The sequence below is a fragment of the Squalius cephalus genome (assembly GCF_949319135.1).
Source record: "Squalius cephalus genome assembly, chromosome: 18".
In the NCBI taxonomy this organism is placed as follows: Eukaryota; Metazoa; Chordata; class Actinopteri; order Cypriniformes; family Leuciscidae; genus Squalius; species Squalius cephalus.
In genome coordinates, this window is record NC_137139.1 from 25,247,635 (window position 1) to 25,269,772 (window position 22,138).

The 22,138-nt window shown below is 38.3% G+C and overlaps 4 protein-coding genes across 30 annotated transcripts in view; 2 read left to right on the plus strand and 2 right to left on the minus strand.

Annotated features, from left to right (window-relative positions):
• The first annotated feature begins 111 nt into the window (after window positions 1–111).
• Window positions 112–12,472, plus strand: sh3bgrl2 (SH3 domain binding glutamate-rich protein like 2). Of its 3 annotated transcripts, none has more exons than XM_079848864.1 (4): window positions 112–412; window positions 9,538–9,723; window positions 10,912–10,983; window positions 11,205–12,472. In XM_079848864.1, exons 1-4 carry the CDS (start codon window positions 368–370, stop codon window positions 11,217–11,219), a joined length of 318 nt encoding a protein of 105 aa, XP_079704990.1. In that variant the 5' UTR covers window positions 112–367; the 3' UTR covers window positions 11,220–12,472. The 3 variants fall into 3 exon arrangements, with proteins under 3 accessions (XP_079704990.1, XP_079704989.1, XP_079704988.1); XM_079848863.1 differs by having other exon boundaries at window positions 183–412; window positions 11,244–12,472; XM_079848862.1 differs by having other exon boundaries at window positions 189–412; window positions 11,306–12,471.
• A 680-nt stretch (window positions 12,473–13,152) lies between these two features.
• On the minus strand, window positions 13,153–15,551 carry LOC307145564 (SH3 domain-binding glutamic acid-rich-like protein 3). Its single transcript, XM_079848865.1, has 3 exons — window positions 15,350–15,551; window positions 14,813–14,980; window positions 13,153–13,687 (listed from the first exon to the last, which is right to left on the minus strand). Exons 1-3 carry the CDS (start codon window positions 15,392–15,394, stop codon window positions 13,625–13,627), a joined length of 276 nt encoding a protein of 91 aa, XP_079704991.1. The 5' UTR covers window positions 15,395–15,551; the 3' UTR covers window positions 13,153–13,624.
• Window positions 15,552–16,154: 603 nt separating this feature from the next.
• Window positions 16,155–19,155, plus strand: rps12 (ribosomal protein S12). The gene is made up of 6 exons (XM_079848861.1): window positions 16,155–16,203; window positions 16,334–16,379; window positions 17,065–17,181; window positions 17,373–17,475; window positions 18,606–18,707; window positions 19,061–19,155. The coding sequence occupies exons 2-6, from the start codon at window positions 16,366–16,368 to the stop codon at window positions 19,121–19,123; spliced, it is 399 nt and encodes a 132-aa protein (XP_079704987.1). The 5' UTR covers window positions 16,155–16,203; window positions 16,334–16,365; the 3' UTR covers window positions 19,124–19,155.
• Window positions 19,156–19,976: 821 nt separating this feature from the next.
• The window catches only part of eya4 (EYA transcriptional coactivator and phosphatase 4), a 35,145-nt gene continuing 32,983 nt past the window's right edge, over window positions 19,977–22,138 (minus strand). For 16 of the 25 annotated variants that reach the window (XM_079848848.1, XM_079848843.1, XM_079848835.1 and 13 more), the window contains one exon: window positions 20,473–21,365. In XM_079848848.1, the coding sequence (XP_079704974.1) occupies window positions 21,285–21,365 (81 nt within the window). In that variant the 3' untranslated portion in view covers window positions 20,473–21,284. Of the gene's footprint in view, window positions 21,366–22,138 lie in introns of all 25 variants that reach the window. The other 9 variants (XM_079848847.1, XM_079848844.1, XM_079848840.1 and 6 more) reach the window with 2 other exon arrangements.

Genomic DNA, 22,138 nt, shown 5'->3' on the forward strand with positions numbered 1-22,138 from the left:
CTAACTATGATGACAATAATATCTATGCTAACTAACTTAACATAATGTTCTTGACATGATAATCCCCTACGACGGATTAATGATAACAAGGATAGGCTTCGTTTTGTTTTAGGAGATTAAAACTACATTTCCCATGATTCCCTTCTTGAGCTGGAGCTGAGCTCTGAATGTCTCGCGCTCCCGACGGTGGAGTGAAGTGCACTGATGGAGCGCGAGCGGCTTTATTATAACACACTGGGCGCGCGCACTCACTTTAATTTCAAAGGGTGAAGTTGACGTCACCGCAGGTCCAAATAAGTCTACAGAACGAGAGAACGCAACATTAACCAGGCTTCATTCTTTTTCGAGAGGGCAAGTGAGGATTAGGATGGTCATCAGAGTGTATATCGCCTCCTCGTCCGGGTCTGTCGCGGTGAGTAACATGTTTACATCGCGCATTTAAGAGTTGCATGTTGTAAAACTGGCTGCTAGGGAAATTGATTCTGTGATCTGTTGTGTTTTTCTAATCTATTCCATATAATAATTATTGAAATAGATAATGTATGACAGACTGTCATACATTATATATTTCAATAATTATTATATGGAATAGATAAAAGTAATAATACAGATTTAAATGAATAATTTTGCTTCTGTGATACATTTATGGCACGCATTAAGGTTTTTATGTGTACATGAGTTATCCATATGTCAACAACAACAAGACATTTTTGGCGTTTATTTTCAAGTAAGCCCCGCTGATTTTATGAACTTAGCCCATCATGGGAAACCCACCCTCTCTTGCAGGTGACACCAGGGTACAGTATTTAAGTCAAATGACATTACCATGGTAATTATATAAACCATGGAACGTAGTTATTCATGTGCAATGGTAACATGGTTCTCTAAAAACATGGTGTTACACTATGGTACATTTTTGTATTTTATTATTGTCAAGTGCACACCATTAAAGACCTCTTGTCCACTTTATAACTAAAAGTTGGAGGTGTGACTTGTTTTCAAGCCACACAGTGCAGAACATTCTGGATAGACATGACTTATATGAATCTAAAATGGATTTCATTACATAATCAGTGTCAAGCTCAGTTCCGATCTATATGTTTAGCAACGATTTCTAGTTGTGGTTTATGTTTTATTTGCTGTTGTCCACCTCGGCACACTGAAACCAGTCATAAAGCTTAGGTTGGACAAAGTTCATGTTTACAGTACAAACCAACCCACTGCCAACTCCAATGCCACGATAGCATGGCGTGCAGATCAGCTCGGTTTTAATCGCTCTGTAATGCAGCCTGCAGGGAAAGCATGAGAAATATCCTGATTCATTCAGTGCAGGGATTATATTTCAGAGCCTTTTAGCTGGTTGCTCCAGTGACATTGATTTTTAGTTCTTTAAACGAGGAGATCACAGTCTCTGAACAGAGATTGGGAGGAAGGATGTGCAATTTTATTATTTTTGTCCTGTATTTAATGTCATTCCTTTGGTGTTTGATGGTTATCAAATGATGTTTGTATAGTGACTCACTGTGTATTTGACAGCTCTGATATGGAGATGAAGCGTGTGTTTTTTGATGTTCGCAGACAGATAGGCAAGTACTTCAGCATTGTAACCTAAAAGTGCCAGAATGAGGTAATAGCCTAAATGAGTTATGCGCTGATTTCCGCTATCTCATTATTTCTACAAGACCCGGATTGTTTACCCAAAAAGAGCTATTTTTAAGTCTCCATGTTCTCAGCACACACTGCTCTCATATAGGCAAACATCTCTTTCATGCTCTCGCTCTTCTGTAGAAGGCAAACAAGATGATCATTAGAAAAGAAAAGTGAAATATGCCAGTTGTACTGATGTGTGTGTGTGTGTGTGTGTGTTTGTTCACTAAGATTACAAATGTGTTTGTTATATAACATATGTTTTGTGTCAAAAGGATGTTTGTGTGAAGTGAGTTATGGTTGATGAAACCAATCTGTACCTAAAGAGGATTTCCGGTCTGTGCAACACACTGTTTAAATGACAGCAATTTTTGAGAGTTAGGCTACACAAACACACCCTGATTCACATTAGCTCTCATAAGCTTTGCTCAGAAGGGGATTATAAAGGTCATACCCCTGACTAACCTTTTCCACTCGTTATACTCATCCACCTCCAACCATTTCACTTTGCATATGCATGCGAAGGACTGAGAGCACTCACTGAGTGATTTTCAGTCAGCTAAGCTTAGTGGTTTGATGGGTTCGACAGTGATATAGGCTCAGTAAGTGTTTTAAGAAAGTCTGAGTGGTAAGATTGCATTCAGCTTATTGATTGAGAACAGAATGACACTTTCAACCGCATGGGATTTATCTTTCTCTAAAAGTGCACTTTTTCCCTCAATAAAAAGTTTTGGACTGAAAACTTTATATGTACTTTTGAAAAATATGTTTGATGATGTACATTCAGATGGTTAAGAATCCAGTCATATCAGTTGAGTATAGCTGGCCGCCTCATGATCATATGACCAGCCAAATGCTGTTCATTTAAACTGCATTCAAGTCATGTCGTAAATACCGTGATTTCGAGATGACAACTCAGGTGGTCAGGTGAGGTCAGGTGGTAATTCTGACTTTATAACACGCAATTGTGACTTTATATCACGCAATTTTGACTTAGGTACAAGTTGTAATTGCGAGATTACGAGGATGTGAATGCTAAAAAGTTCAACTTAAAAAAACGTACATATTGTTGACTTGGCAACTAACTGAAATAAACACGTTTAAGATGAAGTACCAAATGACTAAAACTATAACTGAGATAAAGCTAAATATAGCCTACTAAACTAAAATAACACTGATTATTTTTTATGTGTGTATAAAAACATCATAAGCAAAAGTGCTGAATTTCCGAATATATCAGAATGACTTTGAATTGGCCGTAGTCAAGAGTCAGCACGATATTATAAAAAAAGGACACGGTTGTGAATGATATTGCTTATATACAACAATTCAGTATACTGTAACATAAGTGAATATTAAGTAACTTACATTTTAGATGTAATTTTGCCTGTTACTTTGTCTGTTTTTGATCCATCATAGTTCCAAACAAAACGGTCGAACGAATGATTCAAAGACTCGCTCATAAAGACAGATGACTTGTTTCATTTCTGAACAAATCAGCATTTTTAAACAAATCAGTTGAATTAATAAATGTCTCAACTCATAATTTAGTCTGTCACTTGCTGGCCACCAACTGTAACTTGCAGAAAGAGTCAGAAGAGAGGTCTCGATCATAGATATGTATATGTAGATCCCACATTCGACCGCTCCATCCAGTCAGCGTGTTGTCACTCACAGTAAGAATCAATGATGCCATAACGTCACGCAGATTCTGGATGTGAAACCGCCAAGATTTAAATTCCCGAAGATAACCTTTCACAGGTGAGAATGTGTTGGTTTTGCGTTTATGTATTCACTCAATATTACAGGTTTTTACTATGGTACTTTTTATATTTTTACTTTTACTATGGGAACTTTTTAATGTTGTGTTACCTGACGCCTTCGTCTTGTTGTGTTAGTTCAGCAAAATCATCTGCTTATGTTTGCTGATTGCAGATATAGATATTCATGCATGCATCTAATTACGGTTTCAGACGCCCAATCAACTTGCTCTCAAATGTTCACGGACCGACTTTGATCAGTCCAATATGGTAGACACATTACATAGTGGGCCATAGAAGTAGCCGTAGTGGCGCTAATTAGGCATCTATGTATATAGACATCATGTACAAAACACACAATTCCTGATTATTTATTAATAGGTTGTGGCAGAAAGAGAAGTGGAGTTCTTAAAATAAATCATATGGGCAGCGAATGTCTATGTCTTCAGTCTTTTGTTTTGTGGATAAATCAATAGCTGCATTGTGTGACTGTGCTGGGTTGACACAAGGCTAGAGCTGCTATTGTCTCTGTTTATCAGGGCTGGAGTTTTATAGAGTTTTTTTTTTTAAAGCACAGACAGGGCTTAATAGAGAGCTGTTCTAACGTTTCTTTCTTTTTCTTTATGTGTATGTGTGAGAGATATTTGATTCGCTTATCAATGCATCGCTGAGTATGAATCTTAATGCACTTGTGCTTTCTATGTGCAGAGGTGTGTGTTTAGTGACTAAATTAATCTAAACAGCTCTGCATGCGGTGCCCAGCAACACGGCCTGCAAAGTCAGCAGAGAAAGAGAGAGAGACAAAGATAGGGAAGGCAAGGCGAGGTAAGACAGGGGACTTTTTGTACTCCATCTGTCCTCCTCCACAATGAGGACACATCCAAAAACTCTCTCTCTCTCTGGACAGCACACTTTGATACTTCCAAACTATGGTGTGTAGGTGTGTGTTTTTGTAAGTCACTCCCTCTCATACAGCTGTTGAAACTAGGCCTCTCATATAGTTAGGTGCTCAGATTGAAAACGTGTCAGTCCTGGAGCCTGGTGGGCAAGGAAAATTGGCAACCGAAAAAAGATAATCTAAATTAACTAGTTTCATTCAAGTTAAAAATATTAACAATACTAACAATATAAATTTGTATGGGTTATCTAGTAAAAAAAAAAGTTTTTACAGGTAGGGATAATGTATATACCATCAGCTAAAGGATTACATATAGCTAATCCATTATCTTAAAGGTAGGGTAGGCAATTTCGGACAGGCTAGCAATAGCAAGCTAGCTTTGAAAGCATAAGATTCCTCCCTCCCTTCAGAGTGTCTCCACTCCTCCTTCAAAACACATGAAAGCGGGTTTCCATCTTGTAAATACAGTTATGACATGGAGTGAAGGCAGCATAAGCTCATTGGTTTGGTTCAGGAGGAATTGTAAAAGGCGGCTGCTGTTTGTTAATGGCACCCGGTGACTGTGGCTGTGTCCAAAACCACCGCCTATACCCTTAAAGGAGACATATTATGCTTTTAAATCGTTCCTTTTTACATATAAATCATACATTTGTAGTCTATATAAAGCAGAACTGCAATGCTTGGGTCTGAATTCCTCATTATTATAGCTCCACAGGCCCCTTTTCTGATGTGCGTCTGAGAGCAACTCGTTTTGGTGCGGTCTCTTTAAATACAATTGAGACACTTCATACCCCGCCCCCTCTCCAGGATGCAGAGGTGACACTCGGTTCAACTCCACCCCGTTCGGCCATTTTTGTAGTTTGATAGCAGAGATACGATTATCTAGCAGCACAGAAACTTTTTATTCACACGTTATTAACAAAATGTCAACAACGGAAGAATTGTCCAGCCAGCCTTACATGTTCGAGCCAGAGTCGGAGCCGGAGCAAGATGAAAATGAAGACGACGAACCTGCAGAACAACGTCTTCATATGGATGTATCGCAATGGTGTGTTACTGTATTTACACATGAAACTTTGGTCTTCCGACCTTTTACCACCGTGTCGATTTATTTTGATTAATATGTGCGAGGGAGAGAGAGCAAGACAGCGTCTAGTTTGGAGACAGTGAAGTCTTGTTTACACTTTCGCCTGGCTCCGAAGAGAGAGAGAGTACGTGCGCTCGACCGGGTCTCTCTCTCTCTGCTCGTTCTTTCAGTTAAACATGCGCCCTGTCACAAGCGCGGCAGTTCATCTACATTAGACGGTGTAATGAAGCGTGTGGGTTACTACATCCAACAACCGAACATTTTGACTTACCCTCTCGTAACTTCTGCATCTTTTAGCTTGGACTACAAAATTGCAGCGAGAAATAAAAATGGCTGTGGCGAGCAGGACGAGGTCGAGGGCCGTGGGAGAACGGCACGAGGCCGGTGGCGTGATTGCAAATGAGCGACACCTGCGCGACGCACCGGTCTCGCATCTCTCACGGAGGAGCGGAAGCATAAAGGAGGAGCGACAACAGTGAAGAGCGAGAGAGGACAGGCCTGATTTTTAGTTCATGTTTTGTTTCTGTTTGTGTCGCCAGCAGTCGTCCGTGAGGGGCTGCTGGCTTTTACTTTTATTTTTGTATTTGTTTATTTGGTTATTAAAATGTTTAAGTGTTCGCCGGTTCCCGCCTCCTTCTTCCCATAACATCATACCGTTACATTGGTGCCGAAACCCGGGAAGAAGGAGGGACACGCTGTCGGAGAGCCCTCGCTGCTGGGAGGAATCGCGGTGCTGAGGAGGTCGGGCAGCACGAGGGAGCGTCGGCCGCCGATTGCTGCCCGAGGCGATGGTGCTGGATCGAAAGAAGATCAGGTGGGACGGAGAGCTCGCTGCCGTCCTCCTGGGTCGAGGAGGGATGGCTGCCATCCGCGAGGGAGCGGAGGAGTCGCTCCCGTTCGCCGTGGGCCGGAGCCTGTTGCCGTCCGCCATGATGGGGGCGGAGCAGGGGACGGGAGGCTCGCTGCCGGCTGCCCTCGACAGGAGGAGCCATCGCCGTCCGCCAGGAGGCGGAGGAGCGTCGAGCCGTCCCCCAACGGATGTCCAGTACCATCGCATGGCACCGCGAGTGAGTCTCTCAGCTGGTTGAGGGCCGAGCGGCAGTGTGTCCGGGAACCGGATCAAAGATTTTTTTTTTTTTTTTTTTTTTTTTTCCTCTCTCCCCTCTCTCGTCTCTGTCGCTCCTCATGCTTCCGTCTCCTGTACTCTCGCCTCGTCTGTCCATACCCCCAGGTACCGCAGCCGCCGTGATCGGTCCTCCCGGGGAGGGGGGGGGGGGAGTAGGCGCAGCCTCGGTGGTAACCCCCGGCCTGCGAGGGGCGATGGGGGTATGTGGCGAGCAGGACGAGGTCGAGGGCCGTGGGAGAACGGCACGAGGCCGGTGGCGTGATTGCAAATGAGCGACACCTGCGCGACGCACCGGTCTCGCATCTCTCACGGAGGAGCGGAAGCATAAAGGAAGAGCGACGACAGTGAAGAGCGAGAGAGGACAGGCCTGATTTTTAGTTCATGTTTTGTTTCTGTTTGTGTCGCCAGCAGTCGTCCGTGAGGGGCTGCTGGCTTTTACTTTTATTTTTGTATTTGTGTATTTATTTATTAAATATGTTTGAATGTCCGCCGGTTCCCGCCTCCTTCTTCCCATAACATCTGAACCCCGTTACAATGGCGGATTGCTCGAAGTGTTGGGCTGGAAGTCAATGTCCTTATTTGGCAGTTCCGCTGCAAATACTGTGACGTAATAGTTCACAAAACGTCATAGATAACAGAAAAATCGGAACAGGTTGAAAAATAAGGCCAAAACAGAATATAAAGATATCAACGAAGCACCTGAAGAGAATAATTTCAACTTTTCTGTACTTCTAAACACTCCAAATATACAACAAAATGCATTTAAGGGCTAAAAAAGTGGATTTAGCATGATATGTCCCCTTTAAATAGGGCACTATTTTAGGGGACAACCATCTTTAGTGGTGTTCATAACCATAGTGGACTTTATTGAGTGCACTCATTCACCCATAATGCACTGCAATAACGAGTGTACAACCGATATACACTCAACAACTAGAGAATACCCATAATGCACTTTGAGGGTCGCACTGAATGAATTCCCGTGTCTGACCAGAAGATAGCACCCGCAGCTGAATCATCCATCCATTTTCTAAACCTCTGGTCCAATGTGGGTACAGCGTAATATCATAAATTCCTTTTTTATTTGATTATTACATTGTTTAATAAAGGGTTGTACATAGATTCCATGACAGAGTTCAAGTTTTTTTTATACTGGAGCTGCCAGTTTGCTAAGTTTCAAATAATTATTAAACAGCAAGCACAAACTATGCAAAAGCAGCATAGGGGACGATTTTGAACACAGCTTGTGTGTCTACAACTCTGCATAGCCCTACAGAACACGCTGATGACATGTGATGTCTGCGCGAGAGGTATGGTAATACATGACCATAGACTGTAAAAAAAGAGGTGTTGACTGACAGGTAGGACATCGTATCATTGTATTCGGACCGAATGCAATGATTGGACAAAAATGTTTTGGTCCTGAGACTTGCACAGAAGATATATGTTCATACTTCTATTGTTGATTCCTATCAGGATGTGAAGAAAGAAGCAAGGCTTGTAGACAGACAGATGAAGACGATCAGGATAAGTTCAAATGCAAAGTTTAATAAACATCCACTGGGCAGATACAGACAAGTGCTAACGCAAACGAGACCGGACAAACAGAGAGATGGTGAGGAACTAATATACACATGGTGATAACCTACATGACGAACAGCTGTGATGATTAGTGTCCAAGGGAAATGATGATTGGCAGGAAAACTCAAATGAACACATGTGATGAATGAAAACAAACTAAAAGTCCATGAAAACTGAAACTTGCTGAGCACAACTGACATATCGTGACAATAACAAACAGTGTTAATAAAAAAAACGCATACCCTAACTTTGTGTGTGTGTTTAAATATTTATGGGTATTCACACATTTTTATGTTAAAGGGATAGTTTAAGCTATAAATGGACATTCGGTCATCAGTATTTTTATTTTTTTTTAACTTAATATACTTTTAATAATACTTTTCAGTTTTATAGCTTTTTAAATGTTAACTGATGCATCAATTAAAGTCTACTGTGTTCTTATAAGGAAGGGTTTTTTAAAAGTAAAGTTATTCTTTTGGAAGTTTTTTCATCTCTGTGTGCCTATTCTTAATGCACTCATTAACTATGTTATTAACTATTAACTAAGACATGTTTATACTTTGGAAAGTCTACTTTTCTTGGCATTGTTGCACTGGAATGAACCTACTGAGTTTTTAAACATAGTACAAAGGCAGTCAGTGAGTGCAGATGGTGACAGACAGGTGAGTAAGATAAGGACAAAATATTTATTTAATGTTAAGGGGGAAGGATTCAGAACCTAACACACGATTCCAGACAAAGAACAGATATAAATTATTATTTATTTTTTATAAATCACACAAATGGACACTCACAACAAGCACAATGACAGACACACAAAGTCTTTCATTGTTTTCTGTGTTAAATTTGATTTGCTTTAAAACGAATCTCTCTTTACTTTCAAATGAATCCCTCTTTGTCGATCAATACTCTCCTCCTACATCTGGCTAATGGGAATGTCCATCTGTATGTTTTTAGAATAGACAAATGAACACGTATGCACACAAAAATGTATAACTATACTGAAGTGTAAACCCTGTCATATTAAACATGTTTCAAGGCTGACAATTACAAGGATGATCAGTCCAAAAATGGTCATTAATGGACCAATTTATAGGTGATAAATATAAAAATGTTAAATGGCTAATATTCAAATGAATACATTAAAAAAATAATATTATCACATTTTAATTTTACTTTATTAAAATGTATTTTGCATGTTAAATGTGTCAAATAATATGATAAGTATCTGCAGTAGTAACTCTTGCAGAGTTTCCTTAAGATTACACCACTTCCACTTCCCAATTTTGAATAAATAATTACTCAAATAAATATTCATGCAAATGCACAAATGCTCATACTCAAGTTCTAATTTGAGAGTAGCTTTAATAATCTTAATAACAGATCATTCAAGAACCACCACAGATTGACCGAAGAACTTCACTGTGTGTTTCCTCAGGTGAAGAAACACCAGCAAGCCATCGTGGGATTTTTGGAGGCCAACCGGATCAGCTTTGAGGAGGTTGACATCACTATGCTGGAAGATCAGAGGTTCTGGATGTACCGGAACATTCCTGAGGAGAAACGACCTGAAAAGGGCAATCCTCTCCCCCCTCAGATCTTCAATGGAGACGACTACTGCGGCGTGAGTCCGTCTCACATGTGCCATTCTAAAAAAAGCAATATGCTTGATATGTCAAACACTGGATAGGTGATGTAACCTCTCCCCTTAAAACATCATTAACTTATTCAAAGATTAACCAATGATCTTCTATCAGAAGCTAATTTATTGTTGGATAGATACTCGCACACTGGTTATATCTTCATCAATATACTACAGACCTTAATGGTATTAATTGGCTTAGTAAAATATCTCAGGGATTGGGATGGCTCTGCTGAAGTAATACTCTTCTTTCTCTCAAACAGTTAAATCAATGATAACCTAAAAGCTCTCTGTCTGGCCAATGAACACATTGGGTTGGTTTGAGAGGATGTTTATTAAAAATCAATACATGTAAACAAAAATCCATGGTGTAAACTGTGCAGCACTGCTCTCTTTTCCAGCCAGTTACATTCTAGTGTAGCATTTATTGTGTTTCTCTAGCCAATCACATTAAAGCATGATATGTCTTTTATATTTAAGGTGTAAGGTAAGGCATTTTCATGCCTAATTCTTACAAAGTTTTTTTTAAAAAGGACAGATTTTGCAGGCAACACACACTTTAATATTCACATTCACATACTCTATTTATGAATTAGATTTGTAGTGTAATATGTCACCGTGACTCTCTTGCCATACATGGCTGAAGTATCAGAAAGACCTTTATGAGTTTGAATCTTAAATTAGAAATGATTCATCACTCAACGCTTGAGTTAAGGTAAGGTTTGTATATTTTGTGAATGACTCATGGCAGTAATGGCTGGATTTTGCTGAGTGCCCAAATGATCTAATCTCACAATAATCCTGATTACTCTCAGACCCCGCCCCCAGCACCTCTTTTAGCCAATCAGAACAGTAGATCCGCTTCCTTCACAACATGTCACAGCGATTAACTGTTTGACATAAATAGAGGGCAAGACACTTTGACACCTCTAATAGGTTTTACATTTAGAGCTATTGTTATTTATTTCAAAAGGAACATATTAAGAAAACTATATAATTTCATGTTAAGATCATGTTAATGGATGTTTAATGCCATAGTCTATATCATCTGAATCAGTAGGTTTAGTTTGATGTTTCACAGATATCCAATTTTAAAGAAAAATAGTGCTATAAACACAGTTGCGGTTGCTATAAACTCTACTCAGACATTATCATTTGATTATTTTTCAGGATTACGAAGATTTCTTCCAGTCTAAAGAGACGAACACGGTGTTCTCGTTCCTCCGTTTGCCCTCTGTAAAGGTACAAACACACTCCAACCTGTCTTTAAATCAATTCACTGTAAAGTACAAAAAATTGAAACATTCTTAAAACAAAATAGATATTTTTACAGGACAGCCAGACAACATACTGATTATAAGGAGGATTTTTTGTATGTCATATAGTTCATGAGTTTCCTGGCTATTCTCATTAGATAATACATTAGATTAACATCTAATTGAATTAAATTCCGTTCTCTGCAGGACTCTGAATCCTGAACCATATCATTGACATTTCCATAGACTGAAACACTGTGGTTTTGCCTCTTTCTCCTGTGATGTAACTCTTGTCCCCTGGTCTGAAGCCCTCACTGCCAGCACTGCATTCTGCCAAAACACTTGCTGCCCTCCAGCCCAGCTATTCCTAAGAAACGTATGTCTGTTCAAACACATACACAGGGTGGTTACAAATGTTTTCTATGGCCTAATTAAGTATTTATATGTTATGTTTGGTTTCGTCTGTTGTACGTGTTGCATGAAAAGCCTATTCTTCTTTTTTAAATTGGATATCAGGATGGAAGTGAACTTGTTTGTGTGTCTGCAAGGTTGCATGTACAAGTCTCTTGTAAATCGTTCTTTGTTAAGGAGCTCAGACAGATGGCCAAAAGGAAATGTAGGGATACAGCAAAAGAATCAGGTAATGTTTTCTTTTCCATAGGCTTTGATCTGTTTGTAAAAAGAAGTTCAGACCAGAAGCCAACACAGGAAATAGAATCCTGACCCGCATTAAGATCTCAGTGTAACAGTACTGATCTGAGCTCAGTGTTTCCATGCCCCACAATGGCTTTTCAGGGCTTCTCTGAGTAAATCTGGTCCTGAATCAGTATTTGAACACTTAATGATTTATTATCAGAATTTCAGATCTCATTCCTACAGCCTTTTGTTCCTTCTGGTGGAAAAAAAAGAACTTGTGTCTTGTTTGAGGTTATCCAAGTCTTTCCTCTTTAACTGTCTGATAATGTGTGTTTTTCTTCTCAGGGGTATAGTAGCATGCACAACACTGTGATGCCTCAACTTTCAGCTCACCCGTTTATGTAGCTTATATATTCACTTATATCATACAGTGCTGAGGAGAATATTGGTTTACTTGTTTTTGTGGAACAATTCGCTTGGGCAAACTACTGCCATTCTCCTCCGAAACCCCCCAAAACAAAACACAGACACTTTCCCATACCTACTTTCTCTGGATTTTCATTTACTATTCATTATGATGTTCACTTCTTGCTCTGCCCCTCCCACCCGGTCATTAAATGATTCCACATGAATGAGCTCTGCATTTATGTTTACAGACATACACACACATCATTCTCAGGACACAATTACGTTTTATGCCCATTTTGTCTTACACACACGCTCACACACATATTCTGTAAAATGGAGTCATTCCTTTATATGTACTGTTACTGTTGTTTACTTTCATAATCTAAATGAATAAATGTATCTAATTTGTAATAAAGTATATTCAAAAGCTGATGGTTTCTTGTGTTTCTCATCACAGTGGCCCCAAAATGCATTTTGACACTTAAAAAATATTGCATATCAAACAAAGTGGCATTCTATATTTAAAACAAATATTTGTTTTTAAATTCTGGTAACACTTTACAATGTTCATTAGTTCACATTAGTTAATGTATTAACTAATATGAACTAACCATGAGCAATACATTTGTTACTGTATTTGTTTATATTAGTTAATAAAAATGCAGCTGTTCATTGTTAGTTCATGTTAGTTCACAGTGCATTAACTAATGTTAACAAGATTTTAATGAAAAAGTATTAGTAAATGTGGAAATTAACATTAACAAAGATTAATAAATGCTGTATAAGTGCAGTTCATTATTAGTTCATACTAACTAATGTTGTAAACTAATGTTAACTAATGAACCTCATTGTAAAGTGTTACCTAAATTCTTTTTAATTTTAATTTTAATGTTGTCCTGGATTAATTGTTCAAATACTTTTATAAGGCATTGTCATAGTATAATATGGGTGGACGGCATAACCTTTAAAAAAAACTACTGGAACACTCAAGATATCCCAGCATGCCTTTGAATGTGTCAGTTTTGCTTTAGCTAGTACAAGCGGTTGATGTAGGGAGCGTGAGAAAATATGGTTCCTCTATAAATAGATACAGATGTTTGCTACTCATGAATTGAATATTGTTAAAAATGGATACAGTGTTCAAACAACATCACATTTTTTGCATACAGGAAAGATGTCTTCAGCAGAGTCTTCAACAGGTCTAACAAATATTACTTAATCTCAAAATAATTGAATATGCATAAACAAAGATCATTTTAAATTAGGAAGCTAAAGTTCAGCTAAAACTATTCCCTCCCAGAATAAACTGCATTTACATGTCCAATCTGTGTTGCCATGACTTACTACTTATATAATTAAAAGGAAAAACACATGGCCACTGAATTATAGTAATAATAGATTTAACACTGCTTCCTAGTGGACAAATAGGGAAGTTGCTCATCTTTACTCCAAAATGTGATGAGGTACCCTTGTAGATACAAAATTTAGTAAAGGTACACTTGATAGAAAATCTTTTTTTTTTTACATTTAATGGTGCAAAATATGCATTTCCTTAACATTTAGTGCAGTGTGCCTATAGTAGCTCAGAGTTTGAAGAATGTCTCTGGTTTCCCATCCTCCACTGCATCAAAAAACTTCTGATAGTCCTATGAACACAAACACAGAATATGCTTATATATATATATTTATACAATATACTTTTTAATGGTTTTCACAAATAAAAATGTGTCTTCGAAAGAATAAGACATGAACGCCTGAAGAGCTGATTTTAAAGCATTTGCTCAGGCATTAGTGGTAAAGTACATCCAGACACACTGCATGTCTGGAATCCGAGCTGTGTGATTATTTGCTCATTTGTGAGCGGCATGCGCTGTTCTGAGCATCATAAGAGAATGTCAAGATGTTCCCCAGGGCGGCAGACGATCACAAAAACACACTGGAGCACTTGAAGCAATGGAAACATCTATAGTCGATGGGAGTGTTTTAAAGGGTGTGTTTTTGTTTAGAAGAAAGTGAACAAGCCTGACAGGTCTCATGAGTCTATATGCAAAGGCTTTTGTTTTAAGTGTTGTTTGTGCAACAAAATTAATAGCCTTAACATACACTGCAAAAACTCGTTTTGTATCTCCCAGTTACTGACTCAGTGGTTCAAAACACTTGTTGCAAAACCCATACAAGTGTTTATTTAGAATATTTCCATGCTTTTTATGCTTTATTACAGGATATAGCCTGCCCTTTGTGTGCTCTTCTTAATAACTGTAAAAGTGTCATTCTCTGGAAATATTTTATTTGTGTTCCCATGACATAGAACTGATATAATTAACAGACAAGCTCATGCATACTGAACTTAGTCACATTATTTGATAGATTTAACACTGTTTAATGTGAAATGCAAAATACATTTTTCAAATGAAAATATTTTCTTTCTAAACATTCATCTGAATGATTGTAATGATATTAAAATATTAATGCAAATTTAATTTTAGCATGACATCAATTGTCATTTTTAAAGATAACATGGCAAAGAAGGTCTAATATAACACTTCTGCAAACTATAAGAAATAATAATAATGATAAATTGGTTCAGACTGTTTAAAAGGAATCACTGCTGTAAAAGTGTAGCAGACGGGTGCAGAAGTGTGGTGACCGTCTAAATCAAATCAATTGACCATTTCCCTCTAGGCTGGTTTGATGCAGTTCAAATAGAGAGTACTTTCTGTCCCTTGATCTACAGGCCAGTATCAAAAACAAGATAGCAAAATGAGACTCACCCCACAGTATTTGTCCCCATTAAAGACCTGAGGGGGCATCGCTGAGGGGTTTCCCACTTTCTTCCTCATCTCCTCCTTCACGTCAGTGCTTGATGTGATGTCCAAAGCACGGTACTTGATCTTCTTGGAATCCAGGAACTGGAAAATCTCAGACTGATGTTGCTTTACCTGAAGAAACAGATGGAAAACAATGTACCTTTGACAACACACTTTCTTAAGACATGTGACAAGAAATTAACTATCCCCAACTATCTGTTATTTACTACAAATCTTCATGTTCTTCAGCACCTAGAAAATGTTTTATCCTTCAACAGACGCACACACACACACAAAGGCTTCACATAATCCAGAGGACACAACTTCTTCACTGTTGTAATTTGACATAAAGACAACTGTCTAGCACGTTTTAATACGAAACAAGTAAGTAGCCTACACATCAAAAAAGTCAAGTTCATGCCATCATTCAGCAAGTTTAAGTTTCAAACAGCGAGTATCAAATGCTAGACAGTCAGAGAAGTCACAAATACAGATACACACCTCTCTAGAACCACTCACACTGCTGAAATACACCGTGACGGACATCTTTTAAAAATGATCAATTCAAAAGGTTTGTTGAAAATAGAAGTGGCTGCTGAAGTATTTCAGTAAGCTGTGTGAACGTGTAAAAACAGTAAAGTCAGCCAACTCAAGGACCAGGAAAGCAAGTTTTGACAGTTCACCTGACAGCCCCACCTACCACAAGAACTTCTTCCACCCCGCCCCACACACACTCACACACCATAAAATATATCAGTGCGGCATGCCTAAACTTGCATGAGGGGGTTATTCTCTCTTTTTTCTCCACCGAGATAACACAGTAGGCCTGCATAAATCACAGTGCGCCCAACAAGTAAGTTACGTGGCTACCACATGTATTAAAATCATCCAGACTGAGACACCAGTTGGAAGCAGTTAAAAAAATGGCTCAGAGGTCTAGAAAATACATTACATTACATTTTACATTTTAAGTGTGTTTTAAGTGAACAAATATACTAATATGAATATATACATGCATTATACAATATAAAAATAAAAATATTGAGGCGCGTATTTTATACCGTGAACATAACGCACCCTAGTGGTGGATTAAGGTGTCTACTGTCTATGCCATCGTTTTGGATTAAGCGATTAAAATGGCGTTCAATAATATTAATCAATATATTTTCTACATTAAAAAAAAAATTAACACAACAATTCTGAAATAGAACAAGCAAACTCTAGCCTGAAAGCCACAAAAAGAGTTCCGCGTGGCTCTCCATGCAGGCAGTGAGATGGACACCGTCGGGGCCTTTTGCGTTTAAAACAACGTTGTCGACCTTATGACGTCCTCTTTACCCGCAGTCAGAGGGAAGGTAGGGCGAACTTTTTGTATTCTCTGACAGAATCGGTCTTAAATATTTGACATCCTGCCTTTAAAGTGATCAAAGATGTATCGGAAGGAATGGATATTAATATATCGATCGTATTATGCCTTTATTTCAGAAATCTATCCTTTCATCCATCGCTAATCTACAATGGCCGAGGAAGGGTGAGTGATTGTGTTCTCACTGCGTTATTTAGTAATGATGCATCCACGCTTCAAGTATGCAATAATTAATTTTTTTTTAGAGAAAATATATTGAACACCTGTTACTGTTAAACTTAGTTTTTACTTGTCCTCATGTTTCAAAGCCATGTTTCTCCGTTGAATAGTAAGAACAGAATGGGCTGCGTAGTACAATGAATGTAAACGGTGACTAGAGGCTGTTGCCTGTTACTCCACACGTGACTTTTGTTAATTTATCTTTTTTTTTTTTTTTTTTGAAGCATTGATTTAGTTTGTGCGAGGATTGGCTTAATATAAATTAACAGAATAACTTAAGTCCAATTCACTTTCATTAAACAGTAAATATTGGCCCTCTTGTATCTAAATGCATTCTTTTTTTGTGCCACACTAAATAAGTATGTGCATGTTTGTATGCTTATGTGTGTGACACACACACACACCTGTAACCTCTAAATCAACTCCATGTTGGTCCCTGTGTTAAATTACTTACTACTAGTAACTCTATAGGGTGACCTCGGCTATGATGAACTTTCAATCTTTAGTCGGATACCCCTTCACTCCAATTATGAGTGAGACCTCATTCTGAGAAGCCGCAGGTCTTTAAACACTGGCGCACACATGCCTGACTCTTCTTACACCATAACAATCTTTTCTATGTGTTTCACAGCATCAGTGCCGGAGGTGTGATGGATGTCAACACCGCTCTGCCTGAAGTGCTGAAGACCGCACTCATCCATGACGGTCTGGCCCGCGGTATTCGTGAGGCCGCCAAGGCCCTCGACAAGTAAGAAATAACTTCTTGATTTTAAGATGTTGCTTTGTATCTATGATGATAATTTGGCTCCCTCTTCTGAAGTCTCTGAGGACAACTGCCTTTCGTTACCCAATTTCTGTCTGAGATACTGTTGACGTGTCATTCGTACCTGTTGGAGGAGATTGAAGGGTCATCATGGTCTTTCTTTGTTCGTTTCACAGGCGCCAGGCTCATCTTTGCGTCCTGGCAGCGAACTGTGACGAGCCCATGTATGTCAAGCTGGTGGAGGCTCTCTGTGCTGAGCATCAGATCAACCTCATCAAGGTGGGAACACTATAAGAATAACTTTAATGCATTATTATTATTGCTTATTCATCGAGTCAGAATTTAAGCGTTAGCCCTTATCATTAAAGGTCCTTATTGCAAGTGATTTTATCAAATTGAGCTGTTACTTTCAGTTGGACTAAAGGCTGATTTATACTTCTGCGTCGGACCTACGCCGGAGCCTCTACGCTGCTACAAACAGCCTACGACGTGAGTTTGATGCAGAAGTATAAATTGGGCTTTACAATTTGCTTCCTGGTCCAGTGGTTTTCAATCCTGGGGATTTGCACTTTTTAAGTCCCCCTGTGGTGAAAATCAAGCTTTTAATGTTTGTCTGTGTGGTGTTTTCAATATGCTTAAAGTCAAACCATGTACAAATTCATATAAAGTCAACACCATTGCTGAGTATTTTCTCCTTAAAACTGCTGTGAACCAAAGACCGTCTCAAAAACTGTCAACAAGTGGATCTTTGAGCTAGTGTGAGTGAAGCTGGGGATTATTTGCTTATTCATAGAACTGCGTATACTAAATGAGGCAATGGTGTAGAGTTTCATTCAAAGCTGTTTTAAGACATGAAGAAATTTAGGAAAACTTAAGTGTCATTTTGGTTATCAAAGATAAGTTAAGGAATAAAATGATTGACTACAGGGTGACTTTAACAGGCTTGATTCAGATCATCACATTAGGAGAGCCATCTGTAAACTGAATTGTATCCACTAAGAGACATTCAGTGCTGTGGGTCTCCAGGAGGATTGAAACCTAATGTCTTGGTGGTCTATAAAATTGGAAAAGAAACCTCTTACGCTTGCATTGAAAGTGAGAACTGAGCTCTGGCATTGGGCTCTTTTGAACTGGACCACCCAGAACATCCTAATAACTGTTGCAATTAACTAAAGCCTATTCTTGTGGCAGGCATCACTCATGTTTCTCTTCAGAAAATGTTGATCTAGTTTCCTTTTATTACTCATTAAAAATCTTAATTGGGGCCGGAGCTCCGATGGTGCAAGTGTGTTCTCTTGGATATTGCCAACAACTTATTTGCACCCATAAGCCTGATTTTAAAATGCCTGAATCGCTGCTTAAAGGTGTGTAGTTGCAAAATATAACCATCTCTGTGTCCTTTTCTATAGGTTGATGACAATAAGAAGCTCGGGGAGTGGGTCGGTTTATGCAAGATCGACAGAGAGGGCAAACCCCGCAAGGTGGTGGGCTGCAGCTGTGTAGTCATCAAGGTTCGTATCCAGAATCTGTTTTTAATTTACTTCATGTTTCCTTAATCTAAAATGATGCATTCTGGAAGTTGGGCTTTAGCTTTAGAGTGTTTAAGCCAGGTCGAGTCCAGATGCTGGCTCTCTATGCCCTGTGTCTGTTTTTTTTATTATGTCTTGGCAAGATTGAACGCCTGAACACGAGCCTCATGGTCCTGTTTTGACTCTCGAGGTCCCCTAGAAGGGCAACATGTGCTTAATTTACTGGATAACTGGAAGATGTATATTTTGTTTACTTCTATTTATTGCTAGGATTGTATTGATTTGATGTAAAAAAGGTTTATTTAAAGTGTCTGTTTTCATGTGTCCATCTGCAGGACTACGGCAAAGAGTCCCAGGCTAAGGACGTCATTGAGGAGTACTTCAAATCCAAGAAATAAGGCGCCAAATAAAACATCTTTTGGAAACGAAATGTTGCTTGTGGTGTGTTTTTTTTAAATGACATGGGAATTGTAACGGATTGTGCAAAAGTTTAAACCGAGTGAAAGTCAAACACTTAAGGCAAAGTCAGGGCTTCTGATCTGATTTGGTTCTTGTGGAGTGCTTAAGCTCGGGTTGGCAGTGTTCTTCATAGACACTGTTATACTGGTTGAAACTCTTAACATCCTGATAGCAATCAATGATTGCAGTGGTCTAAACCATGACAATTACTTATGTGGTAGACTCAGGACCCCAAAAATGTCATCCAATTAATGCATTTGGTCCAAATAGCATTAGAATGAGTATAAAACATTTGTGCATTTTTTAAAAGGCCATTACATGTAATGCATTAATTTAAATAATCTGATCACATAAAACGTATTACTTGCAATACATTACCTCCAACACTGCATTTTAGATGAGATCTGAAAACACCTGATTGATCTATTGAGGTTCAGACTGAAAAACTAATGTCAATTTCTTAGGGTTTCTCAGAGCTGAGCTAAATTGGTCTATTTTGAAGATAAGAATTATCAGCTAATAAGAGTAAATCCACATACTTGGGTAGTCTGAGTTGGGTTCCCATAGAGTTGTACATTCACCTGTTGTAGAGATTTTGATGGAGCCACTTGTGTGCCGAAATCAAAGACGTGTGACATTCATTAAGTTCTTTTCTGCTGGAAACAAACTCAATTGCATTTTAAATAATTGAAGCTGTATTATATATCTTCTAGTATATATTTTGTAATTCTCACATGATTTTATACCATTTTATTAATTGATTTGTTAATACACACAGTATACTGTGTTTTTACTGTTTAATACAGTATCTCCAGTTCCAATCAAGAGGACATCTGAAAATCTCTGAAATGTGTTAAAAAAAAATCTAACTTTAATGCCATAAGAGCAATAAAAAACAGGAAAATCCTGACTGGTGTTATAATTCATGCATGAAAGGGTTAACGCCATCTCTTGTTAAGTGTTGTGCAATTGTAGTATTAAACAGTGCATACTCCTAAAAAGAATACAGGAATACTTTAAATTTTCAAATACTGCAAATTTTCCAAATTGCGTGGCTTTAAAATTATATGAATGTCTGTCATTCAGTTAAAGTGAACATGCATTTGAAAAGCTTTTTTTTTTAAATTACATTGAAAAATAGTGTAGTTGGGACTTGCATTACCTGAATAAGAAACCTCAGCACTATGCAACCAGTGTTAAATCAGGATGAAACTACAGCAAAATGCTAAAGTTATAACACAACTAAACATTAGCCAAACCTATTAAAGATTTAAAAGATTTTTTTTTTCTGATGCTTGACTTTTATTTTCCTTTTCTTTCCATCTGTCATGATTTGAATCAAAATACAAATGAGCGTTTCCTCACATAAAACAAAAAAAATCTTTGGATTGTAAATGTCTTTCGTTCAGAGGCACCAGTATTGACAGCAGATTAAGTGTTTTTTTTTAACATTTAGAAAATAGAGAACTCAAGAAAATCTCAAATGTTTACATTTTTTGTTTATCTACATACATTCTCAAAATAAAAACTGACACACGAAACATCTTATAAGGCACAACAAATTATACACAGACTTTTTTTTGTCAAAAACTTACAAAAAAACCCAGACAAAATCAAAACGATACCATGTGAAAACACAGCGTCCTTTAGTGTTTAATCTAGTTCCTGTAAAATAATTTACATGGGTTGTGTGTCTATTCTAAATGCTCCTTGTTAGAGTACATCGCTTGTTGTTTAAGTGGAGATGAAGTCTACAGTACAGACAGAGATAAAGCTCCTGTAGATGAGTGTGGATATATGCGCTTTCAAGGGTTCACCTCAACCCTGGAAGAACTCGCCTCATTCAGACATGAAATGCAGTGTGTGTGACGTAAGACCTTAGTAAGCTCTTTACAAGCCTGGTTTGACCATTATAATCCCTTTTTCCCTCATACTAGTCTGTCCTAGTCTTCTTAAGACAGTGCAGAATTATCTTAAAAGCCAGAGTTTTCTTAAAAATAATCAAAAAGACAACAACAACATCAACATAAAAAGAGATTGCAGTGTACTCTTGTTCTTAAATAGTTGTACAAAAAAGGCCTATGATACAGGTGTCGAGTGTTACAGGTACTCGAACTCCAGTGCTTGATGGAGGGCAAGCAGGTCAGAGTGGCTGGATATCCGCCAGAAGGGCATGTTGTGCTGTGGGGACAAACACACTGTGAGTTTGAGTTTGAGAAATATCTTTGCTGAACATTCATTTACAGAGTCAGTCACTAAGATTTGGTCTATTCTTAAAGTTGGTTATAGTTCACAACAGTTCTCTTCATTCCTGAAAACGCGGTGAGAGATCCATCAACCAGACCACATATAGAAACAATTAATAATAACAACATTCTCCGATACATTATTTAGTCCACAACTATCTACAGAGGGTTTATAAAGAGTTTAGTGAAGCATTTACAAACCATAACACTTTACACAAAGGTTCATTTTATTAATATTGTCTATTATTTTTAATTAAATGTTCATTTGAACTCTTCCCCGCCATTGACGGACATTTCCGGCTTTCCATTGTTATGCAGTAGGGGGCGCTAGGACACCTTCTGACAGAGTACAGAATCTCCTGATCAAAACACAGGCGAAGAAGAAACAGAAACAAGCCACAGCAAGTACATGCATAATGTAAAATAACGCAGTCATCAACATTAAACAGCATAATGCCAGAGAATGTCTAATAAGGAAAAGAAGTTCCACTCTCAGTACACTTCCGGCTTCTGAACTGGTTGCAGTTCCACTCTGGTTCCATATGAGGGCGCTCACAGGACGAGTGCAGAATGAATGGAGGTCTATGGCGCTATACCCCACAAAATCAAAAGTTTTCGAAAATAATGTTGTATTCGAAAGGAGATGCAAAGAAATTACACATTGCTGGGTGTTAGATTTTTTAGAGTCACTTATTTGCTTTAAAAAGC